Source organism: Tachyglossus aculeatus, chromosome X5 (genome assembly GCF_015852505.1).
Source record: "Tachyglossus aculeatus isolate mTacAcu1 chromosome X5, mTacAcu1.pri, whole genome shotgun sequence".
NCBI classification, from domain to species: Eukaryota; Metazoa; Chordata; class Mammalia; order Monotremata; family Tachyglossidae; genus Tachyglossus; species Tachyglossus aculeatus.
In genome coordinates this window covers 412789-437328 of record NC_052097.1, presented here as the reverse complement: position 1 = coordinate 437328, position 24540 = coordinate 412789, and the positions used below count along the sequence as shown (strand labels likewise).

Sequence of the window (24540 nt, the reverse complement as noted above, 5' to 3'; positions counted from 1 at the left end):
TAAAGGTGTCAGGCACCAGACAGAATGGGAGCCAAGTGGTCTGCCAGCCCGGTGTTCCCCTTCCTGGCCACAATCCCTCCCTCCTCACATCCCTCCCGGACCCGCAGTCATGGTGGCCAGATGCTGGGACAAGCCCAGGTGGCTGCATCCACAGGAAGGAATCCCCTAGGGCTTCTGGGGAGGATGATCTCTGGTTGTCTCTGACCCCAACAGAGATGGAGAGAAGGAGGCTGTGTTCTCTCACAGCCACCCTGTCCTTTGCCTTCCAAGAGGAAGGAACCCAGCCAGAGGAGGAGGAAGAAGAGGAAGGAGGAAGGGGAGGGGAGGAGAAGGAGTAGAGGCATTGGAGGGTGGTGGAAGGGGGGGAGAAAAAAGGAAGGGGAGGAGGGAGAAAGAGGAGATCTCTCCATTAATGCTCAGTCAGGTCCTGGCTGTGGCGTTTCTGGAGTGCCTGCGCTGATGACTCACTCTGCTCTTCCTGGGAGCCTGTCAAGTCTGAGTTCAGAATAGAATCTCTTGGCTATGACAGGCTCGTTTATGTAACGGTTTATATAATAGCAAAACGGGATTGTAGCTCACCCTGGGTTCCAAAATCAGCTCGGAGGGGGAGAAGGATTTACCAGGAAAGGAGGGGAGAGAGGAAAGGTGGGAGGAGAAAGGGAGGGAGGAAGGGAGGGAGGGCAGAAGGGAGAAAGAAAGGAGGGGGAGAAGAGAGAGAGGAGAGTGAGAAAGATAGAGGAGAGAGGAGAGAGGGAGGAGAGGGAGAAGGAAGAGGAGAGAGGAAAGAAGAGAGAGAGTAGAGAAGGAGAGAGGAGAGGGAGAGAGAGGGGAGGGAGAGGAGAGGAAAGGAGAGAGAGAAGAGAGAGAAAGAAAGAGGGGAGGGAAAGAGAGAGAGGAGAGAAGGAGAAAGGAGAGTGGAGAAAAGGGAGAGAGAAGAAATGGAGGAAGGAGAGAGAAAAAGAGAGAGAGAACATGAGAGGAGGCAGGAGAGAGAGAGAACGTGAGAGGAGGCAGGAGAGAGAGGAGATGGGGAAAGAGAACAGAGAGCACTCAAGGCCTCCAAAGGACCCAGGAACACAGAACTCAAACAGGTCATTGTGCTGGGCACTTAATGTGGGCAGAGCACTGTGCTGGGTACGTTCATCATAATAACTGTGGAATTTATTAAGGACTATGTACCAAGCATTGCACTAAGCACTGAAGTTGATGCAATACAAGCAGGTCAGATATGGTCCCTTGCCTGCATGGAGCTCACAGAGTAAGTAGGAGGGAGGACAGATTTTGAAACCCTATTTTACAGGTGAGTAAACTGAGTTATAGAGAAGTGATATGACTTTCCCAAGTCACACAACAGGTAGATGGCGGAGCTGGGGTTATTATTAATAATAATAATGGTATTTTTAAGTGCTTACTATGTGCCAGGCACTGTACTAAGCGCGGGTTTGGTTACAAGCAAATCAGGTTGGACACAGTCCCTGTCCCACATGGAGCTCACAGTCTTAATCTCCATTTTACAGATGAGGTAAATGTGGTCCAGAGAAGTGCAGTGACTTGCCCAAGGTCACAGAGTAGACAAGTGGTGGACCCGGGATTAGAACCCATGACCTTCTGACTCCCAGGCCTCGCTCTATCCACTACATCATAATTCAGAGTAAGGGGGTGAAATCATGCTCCATTATATTGTAAGCTCCTTGAGGGCATTCACCTTCATTGTTCTCTCCCAGGAGCCCCACAGCACACTCTGCAACCAGCAGGCTCTCTGCCCCGGGCCCCTACTCTGTATGAGATGCCCCCCCAGGCCCTTCTTCTATGTGGGATGCCCTCTGGACCTCTCCTCTATGTGAGACACCATCCCGGGCTCTTCTTCCATGTGGGAAACCCTCCTGGGCCCCTCCTCTGTGCAGGACAACCCCCTGGGCCCTTCCTCTGTGTGAGGTGCCCTTCTGGATCCCTTCTCTATGTGGGATGCTCTCCTGAGCCCCTTCTTTGTGAGGGACCCCCCACTAGGCCCCTCCTCTGTGTGGAACACCCTCCTGGGCCCCTTCTCTGTGCAGGCTGCCTGCATCCCCCTCCAGAGCCTGCTCCTGGCTGCCAGCCCCTGGGGAGATGATGACAGGCCCATGGATCTGGCAGCATTCTGGAGAAGGGAGGGCATTCAAGCCCCGACTCCATTGCAAGTGAAGTCTGATGGCTAGTGTAGGTCAAGGGAAGCATGGGGAGGGTTGCCTTCAATCAAGGCTTTGTGGGAGGCTGCAAACATTAAGCGCAACAACACAACCAGGAACAGTCATTTTGTGTGAACCATTCGGTCACAATTGTGTGTCCAGCCATGGCCTTGTCATCCCCACAGATGCTCCATGGGTGAACGCTGCCGGCAGGGGAATATGGAGTGCAGCTCTGTACCTGACAGGAGTTCTCCCACCAGTCCCCAGGACATCCAGGGAGCGCTGGCTGCCCCTCCACAAACAGAGAACACTCACCCATGAAAATCAGCCTTTTATTTTCATGGTGCTTCCTGAGGGGTCATTTAAAATTCTCTTCCAATTAATCTCTCATCATCTGGGAATGAAAAAGACGTTTCTCAGCTCCGTTAATCACACACTAAAGACACTCAAGGTTGGGATTCAGAGTCGTTGCTAGAAAAACAGCCCACTTGGTCAGCAGAACAAGTCCTTTTCCAACTGGACCCACTCAGTATCATCTCAAAACTGTGTCAGTCAGAGCTGACCACCGGCTCTCGAGAGGCAGCCGGGGGCCAGAGGATTTCACCCCGCTGCCTGCACTGATGCCAGAGATGGCCCTGGAAGGACCCTGGAAGAAGAGCTGCCCTCACTAGGATGGTGCAGACTGAGGGCATGACGGCACCTGATAGCGTGGTCACCACCACTGGTCCCGGTGAAATCCCCAGGGAGCAGAACTACTCACTCTGCCCACAGCTGCAAGGCTCATGGGATCCGTCAGTTGCAGGAACCCTGAGCAAGAGGGGCCCATCTGCCTGCCCGGCTTGAACTCTGACCACCCTGGGGACCCCTGGGCAGCGGAGAAGAAGAGCCAGAGCCAGGGGAGCTGGAGGGCTGCGCGACCATCATAATAACAATTGTGGCCTTTGTTAAGTGCTTACTATGTGTCAAGCCCGTACTAAGTGCTGGAGTAGGAACAAGATGATCAGGTTGCATGTAGTCCCATTCCCATATGGGGCTTATGGTCTAAATAGGGAGGAGAACAGGCATTCAATCCCCTTTTTACAGATGAGGAAACAGAGGCACAGAGATATTAAGTGACTTGCCCAAGGTCACAAAGCAGACAAGTGGCAGAAAGGGATTAGAACCCAGGTCCTCTGACTTCCAGACTCGTGCTCTTTCCTCTAAGCCACGCTGCTTCACACATGGGCACACAGCCCAAGGACCCAGGGCCCAGAGACAGAATCAGTGAGACTCAGTGACCCTAGCCTTAATTCAGGACCGAGACCCCTTCCAAGCAATGGCAGGATTTTTCTGCTCTCTTCTTATCTCTCCAAGGAGGTAACTATACAGTCAGTTAGTTGTGAGGATTGAGAGACTTGGATATTAATACAATAACTGGGGGGAGAGAGAAAGAGAAAGAGAGAGAATTTCTGAAAATGTTATCTTAATAATTAGTACTAATTATGATATTTGTTAAGTGCTTACTACATGCTTACACTGTGACTGGGGTAGATATAAACTAATCAGGTTGGACACAGTCTCTGTACCATATGAGGCTCACACTTTAAGTAGAAGAATAGGTATTTAGTCCCCGTTTTTTCATATGAGGAAACTGAAGCCCAGAGAGGTTAAGAGATTTGCTCAAGGTCACTCAGCAGGCAAGTGTCAGAGTTAGGATTAGAACACAGTTCCTCTGACTCCCAAGCCTGCACTCTTTACACTAGGCTATGCTGCTCCTCTAAACTTTTTGGCCCCGAGAGCACCAAATGAATAAGGTATATTTACGGACATATGTCTTCCCAATTCAGCCAATTACATAACCCTAATTAATAATAAAACCAGTACCATCCTTTTTACTAAATGTTTTGGGAATAAGATGAAGAAAAGCATTGATCACCATGGAGTAACCAATGCTACAGCTGCCTCTCCTTTCATCCATCTGACTTGATCGGTTTTGATGGACCCCCCATGAGGTCAGGGACACGGATCATCCTCCTGAGCGATCGGGCAGCCAGAAGCTGGATACAAATTACAAGAAGCAGAGATAGGCTTATGATGGCCATTAGCTGTATTTGCATTTTCATTAGCAATAACCCAATTCAGGCTGGCAGTATTTACCCTCCACCAGGAAGAGAGACACGGATGTGTAGGTTTCCCCTGCATTGGATCTCTAAGGCCTGATACTCCTGCAAAAATGATACGGTTGCTTAGCAACTGTGTGCCCCAAGGAAGAAGAGAAGCGGTAATGGGAAAGGACCTGTGAATTTTCGAGGGGTCACGACTGGGGCAGTCTTGCTTATGGTGGTGGGTGTTACCTGGGCAATGAAACCCATCAGGTAGTCCAGTCAGCATAGCCAGTCACGGACCAGCTTGGTGATACAGGGCCATCAGTAATTGCAGCGATGAAGTAACCCTATGCACGACCTCTAGCCAATGCTTTTCAGTCTGATGCTGAGTAGCAGACACCCTGCCGGGTCAACCTATGATCTGTCTTAACAAGGGCACCAGGATACTTAGCCTGTGGACATCAACCCTCAGGGTCCAACACCCTTGACCTTCCCCCAGTGACCCAGCCCAGACCATCCAACACCCTGACCCCTCCTTCTGTGGCCCTGACTCTCCCTCCAGTGGCCCAGCAATTTTACCTGAAACGTTTTTCCAGAGAACATAGGCCTCATCAATTGTACTGGAATTTAATGTTCTCTTGCCCTTCACAGAACCTCAGTGTCTCCTCATGTCTTAAATCCACTTTCTAATTGGGCCTTTTCTTTTAAAAACCCATCATGATCAGGCCTGTTTTATGTTTTCTGTGTTTTTTACCAAAAGAAGTGGATCTCTTTAAATGCTGACTAAACTCCTTTTCACAGATGGCAGCACCTTTCCAGGACCACCTCCTCCAAAGAGTACTGACTTACAAATCATCATGAATCAGTGGTATTTTGCCACATAGTCTGTTAGGCTGTCAGCTCCTTGAGGAGAGGGACCATGTTTCCTAACTCTATTGTCTTTTCCCAAACACTCAGTAGAGTGCTTTTTTTTTCTGTTTTATTTTTCTTTTAATGGTATTTGTTAAGCTCTTACTATGTGCTTGCACTGAGCTGTACTGAGTACTGGGGTAGATACAAAATAATCAGGTTGGACATAGGGCTCGCAGTCTTAATCACCATTTTACAGATGAGGTAACTGAGGCACAGAGAAGTTAAGTGACTTGACCATGGTCACACAGCAAAGTGGCAGAACTGGGTTGACATTCTGTGTGGCGGTTGTGGAGGGTGGACCTGGGGCTTCCAGGGGCAGAGGGAAAACAGATCCACAGGTAAGTTTTTCCCAGAGGCTGGATGCAGCAAGGACTGGCCGCCCCCTAGGATGGTCACCAAAATGAGGCGTCTGGGTTTGGCCACATTGGAGGGGGTTGGGCCATTGGGTTGACTGCAGTGGGAAGGGCAAGAATAATACTTCTTTCCTTGGCTCTTATGGTCAGAATACGGCTCACTGACCTCTCCTTGAACTCCATTAGGAGTCTTGTCCATCCTTCTGCAGGTCAAGGTGGGGGCCCTGGGCAGCAAATAGCCTGGACATTGCAGGGCACTGTACCAGCAGGCTCCAGCCGGGCACAGTGCAATAGCCTGGGATTCCAACCCCCCAGAAGAGAAGAAGCTCCTTGCAGGCAAGGAATGAATGGGGCTCGCACCTCAGGGTTTCTCTCCCAAGCACTTGGGCCAGTGCTCAACTTCCAATGGGCAACGCTCAGCACATGCAGTCAACGCTGCCATCCCAGAGCCATCTGGCAAGGAGTGGAGCCTGAATTCCAGAGGCTCTAGAATCCGTGGAGACCCTGGTTGTGACTCCACCAGCTCTGCACCACGACTGCTTGGATAACGGGGATGCTGCACCGGCTCTCTGGGCAGTGTGGTCAGAGGTAAAGGTACCCGATCCAGTAGACAAGATTGAACAGGACGAAGGCGGTGGGGAAGAAGATGCGTGCGTAAGAGTCGATCCGAGTCACACGGAGGTGCAGCCTCCCTTCCCTCCATGACCCCGTCCGGCAGTCTTCGAAACAGCAGAAGAAGCCGACGCAGTCCTTGCCCTCCAGACATGGATACCCAGAGCCAGCCCCTTGGGCAGGGGGTGCACCGCTCAGGGAAATGGACGTGGTCGACTCCAGGAGACGCGCTGTCGCCCGTGCATGGGATTTCTGGAGGAAGGGACATGTTAGCTTTTTCCCGTCGACCCCGCCATGACCCTGCCATTGGCTGATCTACGCCCTGCTAGGAGCTGCTGACTGGGGCAAGCAAGGAGCACAGCCCTTGCCCTCCACCATGAAATATTTCACTTTTTCTAATCATTCTCCTTTCACATTCCCGACTGTACTACAATTAGGACGCATTGTGAGAATGAAACACTGTAGCCTCACCTGTCAATCTGTTGGCTTTGAGTCTCCCACACAACCAGACAGCCGGGAGGACCAAAGAAACGAAGGAAGAACAACCCCCAACCCTGGTCCGGTGCCAACCCCAAAGTCGGGGAGCGCAAGCGTTTGAACGTACCTTTGCTTTGCGCTTTAACTTGGGATGTTTCCCCTCCCGGCTGCCGCTGAAATAGTGTAGGGCCCCGAACTCCACAAGGGCCGCAAAGACGAAGATGAAACAGACGGAGACAAACAGGTCCATCGCCGTCGTGTAGGACACTTTGGGCAAGGACTTGCGGGCTATCGTGCTCAGCGTGGTCATGGTCAGCACCGTGGTTATACCTGCGTGAGGCAGCGGGATGATGGGCTCAGCTCTCCACCCCACTAGGAGCCAGGCTTCTCCTCCATGGCTCCCCTCTAGACTGTGAGAGTCCCACTAGAGCAGGGATAGTGTCAACCAACTCTAATGCAGCAAACTCTCCCAAGCACTTAGCACAATGCCCTGCACACAAGAAGCAGATCTTCCAGCTGTTTCTGGGCCCAGCCCCAACACTGGCCCACCCTAGCCTTAGATTGCAAAAGACCAGAATCAAAAGTGGGAGGATGTGTCTGTCTGACCCCAGACCAGCTGCCATCAAACTGAGCTATATCCAGACCAAAAGGCCAGATTTCAAAGTGGAAGGTCCAGGAGAGTAGCTGTAGGCCTGCTGCCTGGGCATCTTCTGTGGGTAGGGCACTGTACCAGGTGCTCAGGAGGGAATAAAAAGGAAGACAGAGTCCTGCAATCTAGTCTAGTAGCTTGCAAGAGCAAGAGCTCAGGCAGGAATGATGAAATATGGCTCAAGCTGGAGCCACCAACACGTTCTTAGACAGAATTCTCTGCTCCTCCCAAACTGGTCATTGGCGGAGGTCACCAGTCCTGCCCTGACTAAGGAACCCTCACTGGTTTCCCATCCCCTCCCAACCCCCCACCTCTCAGAGCACCACTGCAATGGGGTCCAGAACAATTTGGCGTCAGTGACATTGGCCGACGATTCCATACCTAGTGATGTCCTCGCGGGCACCGCATCTTTGTTTATCCAGAAAGACACCCATGAAAGAACAACCGTCAGGATGCATGGGATATATGTTTGAATAGCAAAGAAACCCATCCTTCTGCTCAGATAAAAAAAGATGGTCATGACAACGTAATCTCCTGCAAGAGAAAAAATACTTTCCAATCATCCTTTTAATTCGAGGTTTTTACCTATCCATCAGAGTTGCATTGACGGAAAATTGGATCCTCCATCATCATCATCATCATCAACAGCATCATCCTGGTCAGTATTCTTTGAGCCCCTGCCATGTGCAGAGCTCTGGAATGAGCACTTGAGAATATACAATCAAACCCTGACCTTGAGGAGCTTACCATTTAACAGGAGAGGCAATCAGACACAAGCTGCCAAATTCATAATTGGTAAAGGAGTCCGAGCTTAGCTTTAAATGAGAAAAACAAAAGTCTCTAAGCAGACCAGTTCTCCCCACTCTCCTTTACCTTTTGCACTCAATTATTTATTTTGACCACTCATGTTGTAAATGTTTTCATGTTCATCTTCACCCCCTCCCCCCTTAGAGTAGAAGCTGCTTGGAAGGCAGAGAATGTGTCACTCGATTATTTTGAACTTCCCAACCACCTCGTACAGCACACTGCACCAAGTGGGCGCTCCATACTGTTACTATGACAAGTATTACCAATAAACAGATAGACCGCACTCTCCCCCTCTCAGTTTTCAGCATTCTCCTCACCAGATTGAGTGCGCCAGATTTCAGTGGAGTTTCTCAGCCCCACGAACGCAAACTGATTCAGTCTCCAGTATTTAGGATCTGCGACTTCTACAGAGGTTTGCTTCCATTTGTATTCAATTTCATTTTGGGGGTATCCATCTAGTAAAAAAACAGTTGGCACAAGAACACAGGAGTACTTGGTCTGATTCTGAGACCTAGGGAATATGAATCAGATCAGAAAAATGGCTGTCTCCTACCCCAACAGATCTGCCCCTTGACTCCTCAAATTACCCTCTGGAACTGCCCTGCTGTGCCTCCACAGCACAACATCCCTCCCCCACAACATCCCTCCCCCATTTCCAGGCCTGCCAAAAATCCTGCCTCTCCAATTGTCCAGCAGTGGTTGTCCTGCTGGTTTGAGGCTCAAATCCACCAGCTCCAAAATGGACTACACAGCTGCAGACTCCCTATGGTGGGGTGTGTGTGTGTGTGTGTGTGTGTGTGTGTGTGTGTCTGTGTCTGTGTCTGTGTGTGTGCGTGTGTGTGCATGTGTTTTCGGGGGCAGACTGCCTTCCATCCTAGTCCATGCATGTCAAGAGGTGTCACCTCAGGACCAGGCTACAGCTAACACCGTATGGCTAACAGAAGGTCCAGGGCTATGAGGAGGAGGATCCAGTGGATCTGGGTGCCCGAGAAGAAGCCAGAGGGCAGAGAGGATCTCCCATCCAACCCCAGCCCCCATGAGAAAGCAGCGTGGCTCAATGGAAAGAGTCCGGGCTTTGGAGTCAGTGGTCATGGGTTCAAATCCCGGCCTGCCAGTTGTCAGCTGTGTGACTTTGGGCAAGTCACTTAACTTCTCTGTGCCTCAGTTACCTCATCTGTAAAATGGGGATTGACTGTGAGCCCACCGTGGGACAATCTGATAACCTTGTATCCCCCCCAGCGCTTAGAACAGTGCTTTGCACATGGTAAGCACTTAATAAATGCCATCATCATCATTATTATTATTATTAGAAAGGCCTGAGATGTCTGCCCTGCTGGAAAATAATAGGTGCTGGATGCAGGGTGTCACACTGGTTCAGCTCAGAGTCTATTCAGCCAAAAGAGAGCCTCCCTGGATCAAAGGGGGCCCTGCTTGGGGCACTGAGAATAACAAAGGGCAGACTAGTGGTACAGTCCTGGGGTGGAGGTGAGAGTGGGGGGAATGTGCATGTTTGTGTATGTGTAAATGTGTGTGAGTGTGTTTGGGGGCGGGGGCAGGACTGCACTGACTGGGACTCCTGGTTACTGCCTTTTCCCCCCACACCCTCCCGACACGCCCCGGGCTTGCTGGGCTTGCTGTCATTTGCCCACCTGAGGGGACTGAGGTTACTGTCTGTAGGGTCGACCCACTTCTTTCCTGACCCCCAGGTCTCACTGACTGGCAAACGGTGACACCTGCTTATCGAAGACGAGCGTTGGGGATGGAACACTGCTGGAAGGGGAGTCCTACAGTGGTCTTGGGCCATAGCCACGCTGTCTGAACACTGCCGGGAAAGTCCCAGTGGTGTGGGCCTTCCAGGACACGTGATGTTAAATGTCAGGCAAAATCCCGGCTTGCTCTATGTGCCCAAGGGGCTGACCAGCAAGTTGTGCCCGGAAGTGCAACGAGAAGTGGGGCAGGAGGGAAAATCAAGAGATCTGAGCTCTTCGGGAGGAAGGTGCCTGGAACTCTCCAGTCAGTAGTGGGTGCTGCCCAGGGTGGAGCTGCAGCAGTGACCTGAGAGATAGCCCACCTAGTATCTTGAATGAAGTACTGCACCTCATGATGGGCCCAAACCCCTGCTTGGGGTGGAAGACAAAAGCCCTAAAAAACAGCACCAGTGGGCCTGCCAGCTGTCAGCTCGTTTGCATTTCCGAAGGGCCAGCTCCATTTTCTAACCGCCCCCTCTCAGGGCAGGACCTGAACCCAGCTCCCTCCGAGGGGAAATCCCTATAAAGAGATCTTGGGAAAAAACACGGATACCCAAGGCCAGCTCCTGCCCTTGCAGAACCTGTTCTCTGAGTGAAAAGAGAGGGACCCCCTGAAGGTCACCCGCAGGCCCCCCGCAAACACCATACTGGGCCAACATCAGGCTGAGAGTTCAGGAGTGGCCTCCCTCACCACCCCGGGGTATGGGGCCGAAGAAGGCACAGACTGGCCTGGCGCTCAAACTGGGCCCGACCCGAGCTTTTCACCACCTACAGCTGGAGAACTCCAGCGGGCAGGAATGTTCGTCCATAGGAAAATTGCGGAGCTGGAGGTAGCATTCTGCGGCGATGGTCAACCTGGCAGGAAAAGATGAGGCAGTCAGGGAAGTCCCCGACTCCATGAACCGGACAACCCTCTCATCCATCCTCGCCCTGCTCCCATACTGGCCAGTGTGATGTGACGTCCACCACCTGGGGAGGAGGCCTGGGGTAACAGTTTGTGTGTCTCTATGCCTACTCCCCTGTGAGGCCATTGGGTGCCATAAGACCAGGCGGGAACTCTGGACTTGGGGCTCTCAGGCCCACAGAGGGCTGGGTGGCTGCCCTGGCCCCGCTCCGGCTGCCCATCACATCCTGGGATGCTACCAGCCAGAAAAGAGAGGTCCTGCCTGGGGCAGGCTCTGGCCATGAGGCGCAGGCACTGGGACTGGCCCGAGGAGTGGGCATGGGGGCGAGGGGCAGGGGAGAGGGGCAGACCTGGGAACAAGAGCAGGTCCAGGGTGTTGCTGAGGTGGCTGGGCACTGTCCGCCCCCAGCCTAGCCCCCGCCCCGGGCTTCTGCATCCCCACAGGGAGTCGGAGGGCTCCTCCACTCCTTTCAACCCCTCCCCTCCGCCCCCCGCAGATGAGGGTGTTGGGAAGCAGCTCTGGGGCCGGGTGCTTGGAACCAGGAGACCAGCGGACCAGTGTCTAGGTCAGCCCCACCCGCCGCAGCTTGGCCTGGCTGCTTCAGCAGCCCGGGGGTGGGGGAGTCCTTGTGCCCCCCACCTCCGCTACCTGAGTGTGTAGAGGACGCGCCCATCACCCCGGATCCGGAGCAAGCGGTTGGGGGTCGTGACCCAGTGAGCATCTGACTTTCTGGCATTGCGAAAGAAGGTGTCTGGCACCCAGATCTTCCCGACCACATTGCCGTTGAGCATCAAGACCTTCGAGGAGCCTGGGAACCGTAGGCGGTGGTCAAACCACGTCTGGCCGAAGATGATGTCGATGGAGTATTCCTGGGGAGGCAGGTGGCGGGTCACGCTGCCGCCATGGGAAACCCTGGGCGGGGGGGATGGCGGCTGCACACCTGTTCCATCGCCCCCGCAGCCGGACCCCGGGGGTACAGGCCCCAACCCCCTCATAGCTGGAAGCCCCCTTTTGGAACCCAGACCTTAGCAATCTTCCCTAGCCTCTCCCCTCCCATTTAAGCTTTTGGTCCAATCAGTGATCCACCCTGCCCTGGGCCTCCCGCTACTGGGCGCTTGGATTTGGGTGACGATGGGCCTTTAACTTTGCCAAGGCTTCGGCCCAACCTCCTTTTAATAACCCAGCTGGGGTATCTGAGCATTCTTTAATTACACCGTCCGCTTCCCACTAACGATGCTTCTGCTTAATGAGGTTTTTCACTCTCCCTCACCTACCTAAGTGAAGCACAGAAACCTCACTCTGGTGCCAACCTTGGAGAGGTGTGTGAACAGGTGTATCTGTATTCATGGGTCTCTGCTAATTTGCGTGGAAACATAGGTGTGAGGAGTACATTTGTGTGTTCTGTATAGATGTGTGAGTGTGAGTGTGCGTATGTAGGTGGGGGTATGCATGCATCACAGGGAATGTGTGTATATGTGTATCAGCAGGTGGTTTTTGGGGGGGGGGGGTTAAATTCAGTTTTAGCTGTTGAGTTCCTCGCAGTGTTGAACCCCGTCACTAGGACCCATTCCATTAATGATGCAGTCATGCGAGTGTCTGAACAATAGATCCCCGTCCCACAGCCCCAGCTTTGCTCTCAACATTCACGACTCACCATATTGATTGGATCCACAGGGCCGATGCTGTTCACATACACGTCCGTTTCAATCACCGTGGGTCTGACTGCAAAGCAACAGGCCAGGTGGCATCAGAGACAACATCCCTCACTGCCTGATGGACTTCACCCCTTAGTCCCCACTTCACCCGCAATAGCCCCATGTCCCAACTCCAGGGGCATCTCAGTCTGGCCATCTGAGGGATCCATTCAGTGGGTACAGTAGCATGTAACAGATAATCGGTCATGTTAGCTACAACTCTAACTGCCACAACTACATTCCAGAGAAAAAATCCCACCCTCCCACCTGCTCAACCACCCATCTAACCACCAGCACACCCTACCATTGTGCCCCCAGCCTCTCACCCACTTAGCCACCCAACCATCCAACCATGCTGTTACTCAACCAACCTTCCATCCAACAAAGCTGCTACCATCCAACCTGCCACTGCCCCTCCAGCCAGCCATCAACCAACCCATTCACCCACCAGAAGACCCCCCCAAACAAATCCAAGGGCATCCCTGGAAAGTCTGCACCACATTAAGCAACCCTGGGAAACCATTGAGTCTCACAGCATGCTGGTCCAGGAAATATGAGAAGAAATACTGGACAGAGATTGGTTCTTGAATAATCCAAAATGTAACCTTGCACAAGGCAGGGCAAGGGGGAGGGGATGGGGAATGGACAATGTGAGCTAGCAGTCTTCCCCGACCAGATGAACAATTACTCAGATTCAAGACTGGGAGAGGCTTGCACTAACCTCCTTCAACCTTTGAGGCTGTTCATGGAGTGGACCTTTACCTCCTTTAGACCGTGATGGCATCAATTGAGTGCCTGCTGCGTGCTGTGCACTGCATAATCAGCTCGGATCTGGTCCCTGCCCCACATGGGACTCACAGTCTCTTGGTCACCTTGAGTGGAATGGTTCTGGGGATGGATGTTCCTTAAGAGCACGGTGACCAGCTCAACTTCGATGGCTGAAAGTTGGCATCTTGGAAGATTGCCCGAGGTCGGGTACTTCCCCCAGCCCTCTCGATAACCAGCAGGTGATGGGCCTCTGGACTACAAGTCCCACAGTGACCTGGGACCTTAGCTTAGCATGGACTGGTCATGCTCCATCCTGTCTTTGGCTGTTCTGCCATGATCAGGAAACAAGAGCTGGGATTATGGGAAAGGGGCTCACTGCAGGGCAGGCTGACTAGTTCCGCTTGGACAGTCCCAATTCTGGACCCTGGATGGCAGATAGAAACTTGAGGATATCCTGGCTAAACGGTAACTTCGTTGACTCCGGAGCCCCGCCATTTCAAGGATGATGCCGTGACAGATGTTGAGAAGTTGTTTTAATCTTCTAAACAACACCTTCCACTTGACGGGATTCTGTTGTGGTTCTGACGGCAAGATTAGGGCTCCGGACACCAGGAGCCGTGGGTTCTAGTCCCGACTCCGCCTATAGCTGGCTAGCGTGGGAGAAAACCACACGTGTGCTTCTCCGGGTGCCGCCCCCACTGCTCGCCTATCATCTCCTGTACCCCTTGCCCACTGTGAACCCGGGGCGCAGGAATGAGAGAGAGCGAGTGGCATCACACCCACTCCGAGGATCAGCTCGTCTATGCAGGGTCTCAGTCCTGAAATCTTAAAAGAGGCTCGTCCTACGTTTCTGATAGGAGACGCCGGGACTCTTTGTTCAGACTTCCTCACCGCCGCAGCTCAACATCCCCACCCCCCAGCCGCCATCCCCCGGGCTCTCAGAATGGCAGACAGAGCTGCATCTAGGGCCAGAAGTTCCATTAGGAGGGGAGTTAGGAAAGGGTTTAATGGCAACATTCATTGATCGAAGATTTTCTTCACTGGATCCAATTGCAACTGATAACAGCCCCAATGTTCCATAATCAGCCTGCCCTGCAAAGTACCGGCCCCGTCTCCCCTCAACCCGGCTGAGTGGAAGCGGAACCTGAGTGACTCAGGAAAGTTTTATTGCAATCTTCTCCTTCTTCCTCTAAAGCAGGATCTGGGCTTTCTACAAGTGGGTGATCCCATGGACCACCACGCCCCAGACGCTTTGGCCTCCACCACTCCGGATGACGGCCACGTGGGGAAACGCTGCAGCGAGCATTTCTGTGTGTGTCTTCTACCCCGTTAGAGTTAGAATTATTTTGATGTCCGTTTCCTCACCCTCTAGACTGTGGGCAGGGATTGTCTCTCTTTATTGCTGAATTGTACTTTCCAAGCGCTTAGTACACAGTAAGCACTCAATAAATACTATTGAATGAATGAAGCTCCTGGGGGGCAGGGAATATAACGCTGCTGTGTCTTTCCAAGTAATTAGTAAAGGGGCCCAGCCCCAGCGGTTTCCCAAGTCTTAGCACTCCTACTACCGCTGCGAGGGAGATGGGATTGGAGGCAGAAAAGGAAGGGCCCAGTTTTCTGTTGGACCAGCGAAGTCCAATAGCAAATGGCCACGAACATTCACAATCACAAGGGCGAGGCCAGCCCAGGCTTTGGGCAGAGCCAAACCTTTCCCTCTGCGTTTTCCAACCAACGCTGGGGCCCCCAGAGCACTTCCCCACCCGGCGACCGTGCCTCCTGGTGGGTCGAGTGAAATCCTCATCAAGCTCAAGGTGGGCTCACTACCAAGTCCCCGCCACAACAGAGGCCGAAGAACTCCTGGACCACCACCCGTTCGTCCCGAACTGGGAAATCCCATTGGTGGTCGTGAACGGAGTCGGACAATAACCGATCCATCCATCCCCTTTCCGATGCCAGCCTGACCCAACCCCGGCTCCTTCCCTCCCATTGAGGGACTGGATTATTCTCAACCCGGGGCCCAGGTGCATGGCTCGGCCCGGGGCTCGGAAGGCCGCACACGGAGCAGTCCGAACCGTGGCCCTGCCCTCGGGGACGGGGTCAGGGGGTGGTGTTAGAGGGAGGCCCCTCGCCTTTCCCCTGGGCTTGGGCTCTGGGTTGGGGCCTCAGAGCGGCCATCCCATCTCAGGAAGCAGCCTGGCTTAGTGGAAGTAGCAGCAGGGCCTGGAAATCAGAAGGTCATGGGTCCTAATCCCCGTCTCAGTCCCTTGTCTGCTGTGTGACCTTGGGCAAGTCACGTCACTTCTCTGTGCCTCAGTCACCTCATCTGTAAAACGGGGATTGAGACTGTGAATCCCCCGTGGGACAGGGACTGTGTCTAACCCGATTCGCTTGTATCCACCCCAGCGCTTAGTACAGTTCCTGGTGCACAGTAAGCGCTTAACAAATGCTATTATCTAGTATTATTATTATTATTATTATTATTATTATTATTATTATTATTATTATCATTATTATTATATCATCCCAACCTGGTCGAGCTAGCACCCAACTGGGCGGGAGAGGAAGAATCTCAGGACCCTGGACAGTGCCTGTGCGTCCCGGAGGCCCGGGGACCAGACGTCAGGCCGAGAACCCGGCCCAGGCCCCGCCGAAGGGACTCACCCCCGATGTCCGGCCGAAGCTTGCTGTCGTAGTCCCGCAGGAGGCTGTTGAGGATGAGGGTGACGTCTCCTTCATGGTAAGCCTTGGGGGCCAGGACCCAGCTGTTGTTCCAGCCGGAGTTGACTCTGTCGTCGTCCTCCTTGTCGGCCCTGGGTCAGGAGGAGAGAGGGAACCGGGCTAGTCAATCAAACAATCAATCAATCGTATTTATTGAGCGCTTACTGTGTGCAGAGCACTGTACTAAGCGCTTGGGAAGTACAAGTTGGCAACATATAGAGACAGTCCCTAGCCAACAGTGGGCTCACAGTCTAAAAGGGGGAGACAGAGAACAAAACCAAGCATACTAACAAAATAAAATAAATAGAATAGATATGTACAAGTAAAATAAATAAATAAATAAATAGAGCAACAAATATGTACAAACATATATACATATGTACAGGTGCTGTGGGGAAGGGAAGGAGGTAAGATGAGGGGGATGGAGGGGGGACGAGGGGGAGAGGAAGGAAGGGGCTCAGTCTGGGAAGGCCTCCTGGAGGAGGTGAGCTCTCAGTAGGGCCCTCAGCGATTAGCCGAGGGCGGAGGAGCTGGGAGCGGCAGCGTAGCGGTGGGAGCCTACATACCTGAACGAGGCCCATGGACCTCCGACCTGGGGGCCCGAGGGTCTGGGTGCCACAGGAGGCGGGTGCCCTGCCCGAACATCCACCGCCTCTGGGGACAGTGGGGCAGGAGAAGACCCACCTGCCCACAGACGTGGTCAAGGTTCAGTGTTCAAGGCCTCTCCCAGCGCACAGAGCAGAGAGAACACTGGCAGCGGATAAGAACAGTAGGAGCCCTTGTCGGAGCCCCTAGTCCATCCATCAAACTGGCATCCGACATGGGCTGGCACTTACTTTCCTATGTACTTCTCATCGACATCTTCCAGGAAGGTTTGACTAGGAAGGCGGGGGTGGGAGTGAGTGGCTACAGTGGCTGCAACTGTTGGGCAAAGGGACCAGGGAGAGAAGACTTAAAGACATTGCGAAGGAGCTAGGACAGGGTTAGGTGGACTGAGGGCCAATAAATGCTGTTGCTACACTCTCCTTCCTATTTACCTATTCTCTTGTCTCTCCCGCTACATCCCAGATCGCACTCTTCATTCCTCTCAAGCCAACCTACTCACTCTGACTGGCTCTCATTATCTCTTCTCCAACCTCTTGCTCCCACAACTTCCTCTTGCCTGGAACTCCCTCTCCGATAACATCCGGCAGACCACCATTCTCCCCACCGTCGCAGAATTTCTGAAGTCACATTGCCTGCCTCCAGGAGGACTTCCCGGATGGATTTTTTATTCTTCCCCACCTTTTACCCCCAATTTGCCACTTTATGTACTCACAATCTCCATCTCACGATCACAACCTCACAATTATGTACTCACAATCTCCAGTACCCGTTCTGCGTATACCTCACACACCTCATCTACCTTAGGTACACCTTACACACCCCGTTGTGTTCCGGTGGAATGAGGCGGTGTGTTTTGGGCGGCAGCTCGCCTGATTGGGGCTGAGTCCGGGCGACTAGTCTGGCGTAGGGCCGGGATGTAGGAGGGGAGAAGAGGGGTGGCCAGATAGGGCCGCTGGGTTCCGAGGGGTGTTACCAGTCAAGGTAACAGGTCCAGTCTCTCACGGAGAGACTCTGTCACCGTCGCCTGGGAAGTTTCTCCGTCGGGGCGACCCTCACTCGGCGCCGCAGGATTCAAATCCGGGCCCTCCCCGCAGCCTCGGCTGCCCAACCCCATGTTGACCCGAGCCAAGCCCGGCGAGGGAGGAAGGGGGAGCGGGGCGGCAGTGCCGGGGCTTCTCAGGGGCTCGGGCCTTGGCTAGGAAGGCGGGTCTAGGGTCCGGGTGGCGCTCACCTCGCCTCCAGGCTCACGGACAGCAACAGCAGGAGCAGCAGCAGCCGCCGCCGCCTCCTCGCCCCGCCGTGCGGGCTCCCGGAGGGCAGGACGGAGCCGGCCGGCTCTCCGGGCCGATCCATCGGCTTCCCCGCTCCGGCCCGCGCAGACCCTCAATCAATCAATCAATCAATCAATCGTATTTATCGAGCGTTTACTGTGTGCAGAGCACTGGACTAAGCGCTTGGGAAGTCCAAGTTGGCAACATTATAGAGACGGTCCCTACCCAACAGTGGGCTCCCGGTCTAAAAGACTGTGACTTTTAAAAGGCTAAAAGTCTCACAGTCTAAAAGACTGTGACTTTTAAAAGGCTAAAAGTTTAAAAGTCTAAAAGACTCCCCGACGCCCCCCGGCCCGGCACAGCCGCTCCCCCGCAGCTCCGGGACCGTGGGAGGCCAAGAGCCCCGTCTGGTCCTCGTCCTGTCCTGTCCTGTCCGGCCCGGCAACTTGGCCCCGAGGGGGCTCGTCCCCGGCAGCCAATCGGATCGCAGGCTGAGGCGGTCCTGTCCCTGCTGGACCAATCGGCTCCCGGGGCGGGGCGGGGAGGGAGGGGCGGGGGGATTCCTTCATTCATTCAATCGTATTTATTGAGCGCTTACTGTGTGCAGAGCACTGGACTAAGCGCTTGGGAAGTCCAAGTTGGCAACATACAGAGACGGTCCCTACCCAACAGCGGGCTCACGGTCTAGAAGGGGGAGACAGACAACAAAACATATTAACAAAATGAAATAAAAAGAATAAATATGTACAAATAAAATAGAGTAATAAATACATACAAACATATGTACATATATACAGGTGCTGTGGGGAGGGGAAGGAGGTAAGGCGGGGGGATGGAGAGGGGGAGGAGGGGGAGAGGAAGGAGTGGGCTCATATAATAATAATAATGGCATTTATTAAGCGCTTACTATGCCCAGGTGGACCCCCTCAGCCCGGCCCCTTGCCGTCGCCCTCGCCCCCGCCCCACGGAGCGGTTCGGTGACCTGAGCCTGCAATCCCCCTTGTTTCTCGGTTAACGGACATCCTTTCACCCGCCCGTTCACTGATTTATCCCTCTGGACTCTGACATTTCACCGCGGCATGTTCTCCCTGCCACCTACTTGATCCTCGTTTTTCCTCCTGCCTCCATTATTTGTAAATCATTTCTGTCTGCCCGTCTCCCCAGTAAATCGGCAGCTCCTTGTGACCACGGAATGTGTGTCTTTGCAACTCTGTTATAGTGTATTCTCCCAACCGTTAAGTACAGCGCCGGGCACAAGGTAAGCGCTCAATAAATACGATTGATTGATCGCTTCTGTTACATTTTTTCCCAGCGTGCTCATTTGCACTCAGTCTGCCCTCGATAAATTAGTATTTTACATTTTAAAGAGCTTTCTAGGGGATAAGCATCGTGCATACGTGATCATCAGATGAGACCCATACGAAACTCACAGTCTAAGAGGCAGGGAGAGCTGGTATCTTAACCCCATTTTACAGATGAGGAAACTGAGGCCCAGAGAGTTAAAGCTGCTTGACCAAGGTCACCCAGCAGACCGGGGGCTGAGCTGAGTTTCTCCGTGCACATGAGCAGATCAGATTTCCATGAATGGTAGTTTGTGGCAGAAGGCACAGGTGGTCCTTTTAGTCTGAGGTGTGGTGGGGCTGGGGGGAGTGTAGGAGCATGTAGGAGTCAGAAGGGTGTGAAGGACACCCACACACATGGACACACATACATACATACATACATGTATGCATACCCACGCACACACAGAGAACAGGTAGAGGGGTAAGACCAGAGCCACGGTGATGAAGGCAAAGGAGAAATGGATTGACTGAAGAGACAGGTCCCCCTCGGTTCCCCCGTTCCCTCCCCAAGAGCCACAAGGCCAGAGGGGCAGGGTGATGGGCATGGCCGTTGCCAGATGCCACGGCCAGTTAGGGCAACTGATTTTAAAGGAAGCCGCTACCCACTGACAGGACAAGGTCGCATTCTAATTACTCAGGCTCGGACAGAACCAGCTGGGAGGGGAGGATCTCCTTAGCCAAAAACGTTACACAGCAATCCTGGAAATGGGTTCGGGGTCAGCGATTCACAGCCTGCTGCCGCTAGCACGTAGTCTGCCCTGCCTTGCCCTGCCTTACCCTGCCCAGCCCTGCACCTTCCTGCCCTGGAGGAGAAGGAGCTATAGGAGCTGTCCAAAACATGTCTAAAACAGAACTCATTATCTTCCCACCCAAACCCTGTTCTCCCCCTTACTTTCCTATCACTGTAGACGGCATCACCATGCTTCCTGTCTCACAAGCCAATAACCTTGGCGTTATCCTAGACTCGTCTCTGTCATTCAACCCACATATTTAATCCATTACTGAATCCTGTCCGTCCCACCTTCACAACATAGCTAAAACCCGCGCTTTCCTCTCCACCCAAACTGCTACCACGTTAATACAATCACTCATCTAATCCCGCCTTGATTACTGCATCAACCTCCTTGCTGACCCCCCCTCCCCAGCCTCCTGTTTCTCCCCACTCGAGTCCATACTTCACTCTGTTGCCCGGATAATTTTTCTACAAAAACGTTCAGGACCTGTCACCCCGCTCCTCAAAAGACTCCATTCGTTGCTCAGCCACCTACGTCTCAAACAAAAACTCCTCACCATCGGCGGGAAGCAGCGTGTCTCAGTGGAAAGAGCACGAGCTTTGGAGTCAGAGGTCATGGGTTCAAATCCCGACTCCGCCAATTGTCAGCTGTATGACTTTGGGCAAGTCACTTAACTTCTCTGTGCCTCAGTTACCTCACCTGTAAAATGGGGATTAGGACTGTGAGCCCCCTGTAGGACAACCTGATCACCTTGTAACCACCCCAGCGCTTAGAACAGTGCTTTGAACATAGTAAGAGCTTAATAAATGTCATCATCATTATTATTATATTAAAGCAGTCCACCACCTTGCCCCTCCTATCTCACCTCATTTTTCACCTTCGACAACCTAGCCCTCACACTTCTCTCCTCTAGTGCTAACTTTCTCTCTGTGCTTCTGCGTCGCCCTGACTTACTCCCTTTGCTCTTCCCCACTCCCAGCCCCACAGCACTTATGTACATATCTGTAATTACATTTATTTGTATTGATGTCTGTCTCCCCCGTTCCCTCCCGTCCCCAGACTGTGAGCTAAACGGTTTGTTGACCTGAGGTGGGGGCGGAGGGGGGGAACCACAGCACCAGCTGGAGTTGAGTGGGGACGACAATCGATTCCATGTGCAGTCAGATCCAAGTCTCCTTCCCCACGACTCAGCGCCACCAAACCTCCAGACTCGGTGTCCCGTCGGTCACCCAAGTCCAGGGAAGGGGAGAGGAAAGGGAGAAATTCGTCTTCAGACTCCAGGTCGGAGTATGCAGGAAGATCAGGCTGGAAACCAGAACTGCCCCTCGTTATTAATATTATTATTATTATGGTATTTGTTAAACGCATACTGTGTGCCAGGCACTGTTCTAAGCGCTGGAATAGATGCAAGATTATTAGGTTGTCCCACGTGGGGCTCACAGTCTTAATCCCCATTTTACAGATGAGGTAACCGAGGCACAGAGAAGTTAAGTGGCTCGCCCAAGGTCACACAGCATACAAGTGGCAGAGCCGGGATAAAAACCCACGTCCTCCGACTCCCAAGCCCGTGCTCTTGCCACTGAGCCAGGCAGCTCCAAACTCGCCTACCCCGGCTAACGATCCCCGATCCCACTCTCCGGGAGGCCTTCCCGTACTAACCCCCTCCCTCCTTCCTGATCGTTCCCCTCCTCAGCCACCTCAGCTCTCCCGGGTTTTACTGTGGATGGCTTTGTTATCGATTTCTTTTTCCATTTGGGTCTGCTATTTATATCTATTCCCTCACTTGGCTGTGGGCTATGGACTAAGCATCAATTGCTGTCTGCTCTCATCCTAGGCTCAGCTGCCAGCTCTCCAGTTCGCAGATGATGATAGTATTTGTATTTGTTAAGCGCTTACTAGGTGCCAAGCACTGTTCTAAACGCTGGGATAGATACAAGGTAATTATGTCGTCCCACTCCTAACCCCACTTAACAGATGAGGGAACTGAGGCACAGAGAAGTTAAGTAGCTTGCCCAAGGTCACAAAGCAGACAAGTGGTGGAGCTGGGATTAGAACCCATAATAATAATAATAATAACGATGGCACTTATTAAGTACTTACTATGTGCAAAGCACTGTTCTAAGGGCTGGGGAGGTTACAAGGTTATCAGGTTGTCCGACGGGGGGCTCGCAGTCTTAACCCCCATTTTAAAACGTCAGAGGGGACACAGGTCGGTACTGCCCGTCCGCAGGCTGGGCTGGGCCGCATCCGCCACCCATCCCTGTGCCCGCCCGGACCCCTGGTAGGCAGAGCACGAAGCTACAGCGTCGAAGCTCTGCACACAGTAAGCGCTCAATAAATACAATTGATTGATTGACTGATTGAAGCCAAACCCCGCACCGGCCTGTCGGCACAAACTGAGTTCGGATGGAAAGGAGGAAAGGCTCCATCAGTGTCCTGCTACCCCGCCTTCCTCCGTCCCCCGAGTAATAATAATAATCATAATTATGGTATTTTAAGCGCTTACTATGTGGCAGGCACTGTACTAAGAGCTGGGATGGATACAAGCAAATCGGGTTGGACACAGTCCAAGTCCCACGTGGGGCTCACAGTCTCCATCACCATTTTCCAGATGAGGTCACTGAGGCCCAGAGAAGTGAAGTGATTTTCCCAAGTAGACAAGGGGCGGGTGCGGGATTAGAACCCATGACTATCTGATTCCCAGGCCCTAAATCGGGGACCCTAAATCGCCAACCGCCCAGGGCCGCGGAAGGGAAGCGGCCGGGCCCTCGCCAACGGGGGCGCAGAATTTCGGGGAGGGGGCGGGAGCGGGGCTGCTGGTCACCCGCTGCCGGGGGAGACTCTCGGAAGCCAGCTCGGACCCTGGGTGGCCGTGACCAGGCTCCCGGGAGCCCTGGGCCCTGCGCCCCGCGCCCTGCGGCGGCTCCGGGGCTTCATCCTCCCAGGCCCGGGACGGGGACAATCCCTCACGTCAGCTGAAAGGCAAAGAGGAAAAGAAGGGAAAAAGAGGGTGGGTGGAGTTTGGCGTGTTCCCATGCCATATGAAAGTCCTTTTATTCATTTGCAGAACAGACCTGTGGAATTGCGCTACGATACCCACCCAGAACTGGACGAAGGCAGAAAAGGACCGTCCATCCTCGGACCCCGTCGTGTGTGTGTGTGAGAGAGAGAGAGAGAGAGAGAGAGATGGGGGGTTGGCTACTGTTAAGTCAACGGCTAACTGCTAACCGACAAGGGAAACAGAGACCAGAAACGCGGAATTAGGTAAGATACATCATCGTTCCCTTTTATTACCCCACTCCTTGGGGCAGAATGGAGCTCTGCAGAACATCGGGAGGAAAAGGAAATTGACCAATCAGGAGCCAATGCTTGTACAAAATCGAAAAGGTGGGGGGACTTCTAGTTTGGCTACCTTACCGCTGTGAAAGAGTGGGCGGTTGCCAGTAACGCTTTAAAGTGTAAGTAAAAAAAAGTCCAGTCCTTACCAAAACCTCGCCTACTATACAAAGCCGCTGAAAAGTCATGCCAGCAAAACGTCACGCTGCCGTTTACAGAAGCAGATTCACGCGGCATCTCGTCCGGGACCGCGTCTGCTGCCTGTTCCTCCCAACTCCTGGCTTCCGCTATCGGAATCGGAGAAGGGGGGATGGATAGATAGATAGATAGATAGATAGATAGATAGATAGATTGATAGATAGATAGATAGATAGATAGATAGATAGATAGATAGATAGATAGATGATAGATAGATGATGCAGGGAGCTGGAGGCGGAGCCGGTGGGACAGATGCTCCAGGGAGGTGAAGGTGGAACAGGTGAGTTAGATGTGCAGAGAGGTGGAGGAGGAGCCGGGGAGATAGATGTTCCAGGGAGCTGGAGGCAAAGTCAGGGGGACAGACGATGTAGGGAGCGGGAGGTGGAGCCGGGGAGAACAGATGTGCAGGGCCCTGGAGGATGCTTAGGGCGGATGCCACAGGGGGGCTGGAGCAGGGGTGGGGGGACAGATATCAGAGACAGAATTAGCAAATGGAGGCAGCGGGTGAGCCCCCAGGGTCACACGGCCCATTCAGCCCCTAGAGCGCCGGTCGTTGGAGTGGACAGAGAACTTTCTTCTCCAACTCTCGCCCTCACCATGGCCTCAACTAGAAACAATGCATTCTAGGAAGTCAGGCTCTTCTCTCTGGAACGGGCCACCACAACCAATTCCAATGTTCCGAGCTGGCCAGGTGGCTGGCTGGGTCCTGGGGGATACTCCTGGGGTGGGGAACATCTACTACAGGCCCCGGCCATGCAACTCCACCTCAGAAAGCCAGTGGGCACACGGCTTTCCCCTGCCGAGAGGTGCAGAGGAGCCCCCTGAGGTCAGGACACAGCTCAGGGGGACCGTAGACTGGTTCCATCACATCCCAGTCCCCACCACCACCCCGCTCTCCACACCATCTCCCACCATTCCCAGAACCCTTGCCTGGATCCCCAGGGGGTGGGACTCTTGGGGCAGGGCCCAAGGTGGCTGAGATGGGACACCTCCATCTGAAAGCATCAGCCTTTTGGAACGGCTCCCTCTCTGACCTCCGGCCTATTAGAAAACCTTCTCTGCCCAAGGGCCAAAACAGAGATTGCTGGCTGGGACTCCCGGGTCCATTGCTGCTCTACGGGGAGATCCACACGAGCAAGTTCTCTGGATACTGGAGGCCC

General features: G+C 53.3%; 1 protein-coding gene across 1 annotated transcript; it reads right to left on the bottom strand.

Annotated features, from left to right (window-relative positions):
* Positions 1–6047: 6047 nt before the first annotated feature.
* Positions 6048–17851, bottom strand: GABRG1 (gamma-aminobutyric acid type A receptor subunit gamma1). Its single transcript, XM_038769113.1, has 12 exons — positions 17730–17851; positions 17298–17450; positions 16803–16813; positions 16459–16576; positions 15836–15984; positions 12367–12434; positions 11361–11581; positions 10580–10662; positions 8377–8514; positions 7634–7786; positions 6731–6933; positions 6048–6378 (listed from the first exon to the last, which is right to left on the bottom strand). The coding sequence occupies exons 1-12, from the start codon at positions 17849–17851 to the stop codon at positions 6097–6099; spliced, it is 1701 nt and encodes a 566-aa protein (XP_038625041.1). The 3' UTR covers positions 6048–6096.
* Between the last annotated feature and the right edge of the window lie 6689 nt (positions 17852–24540).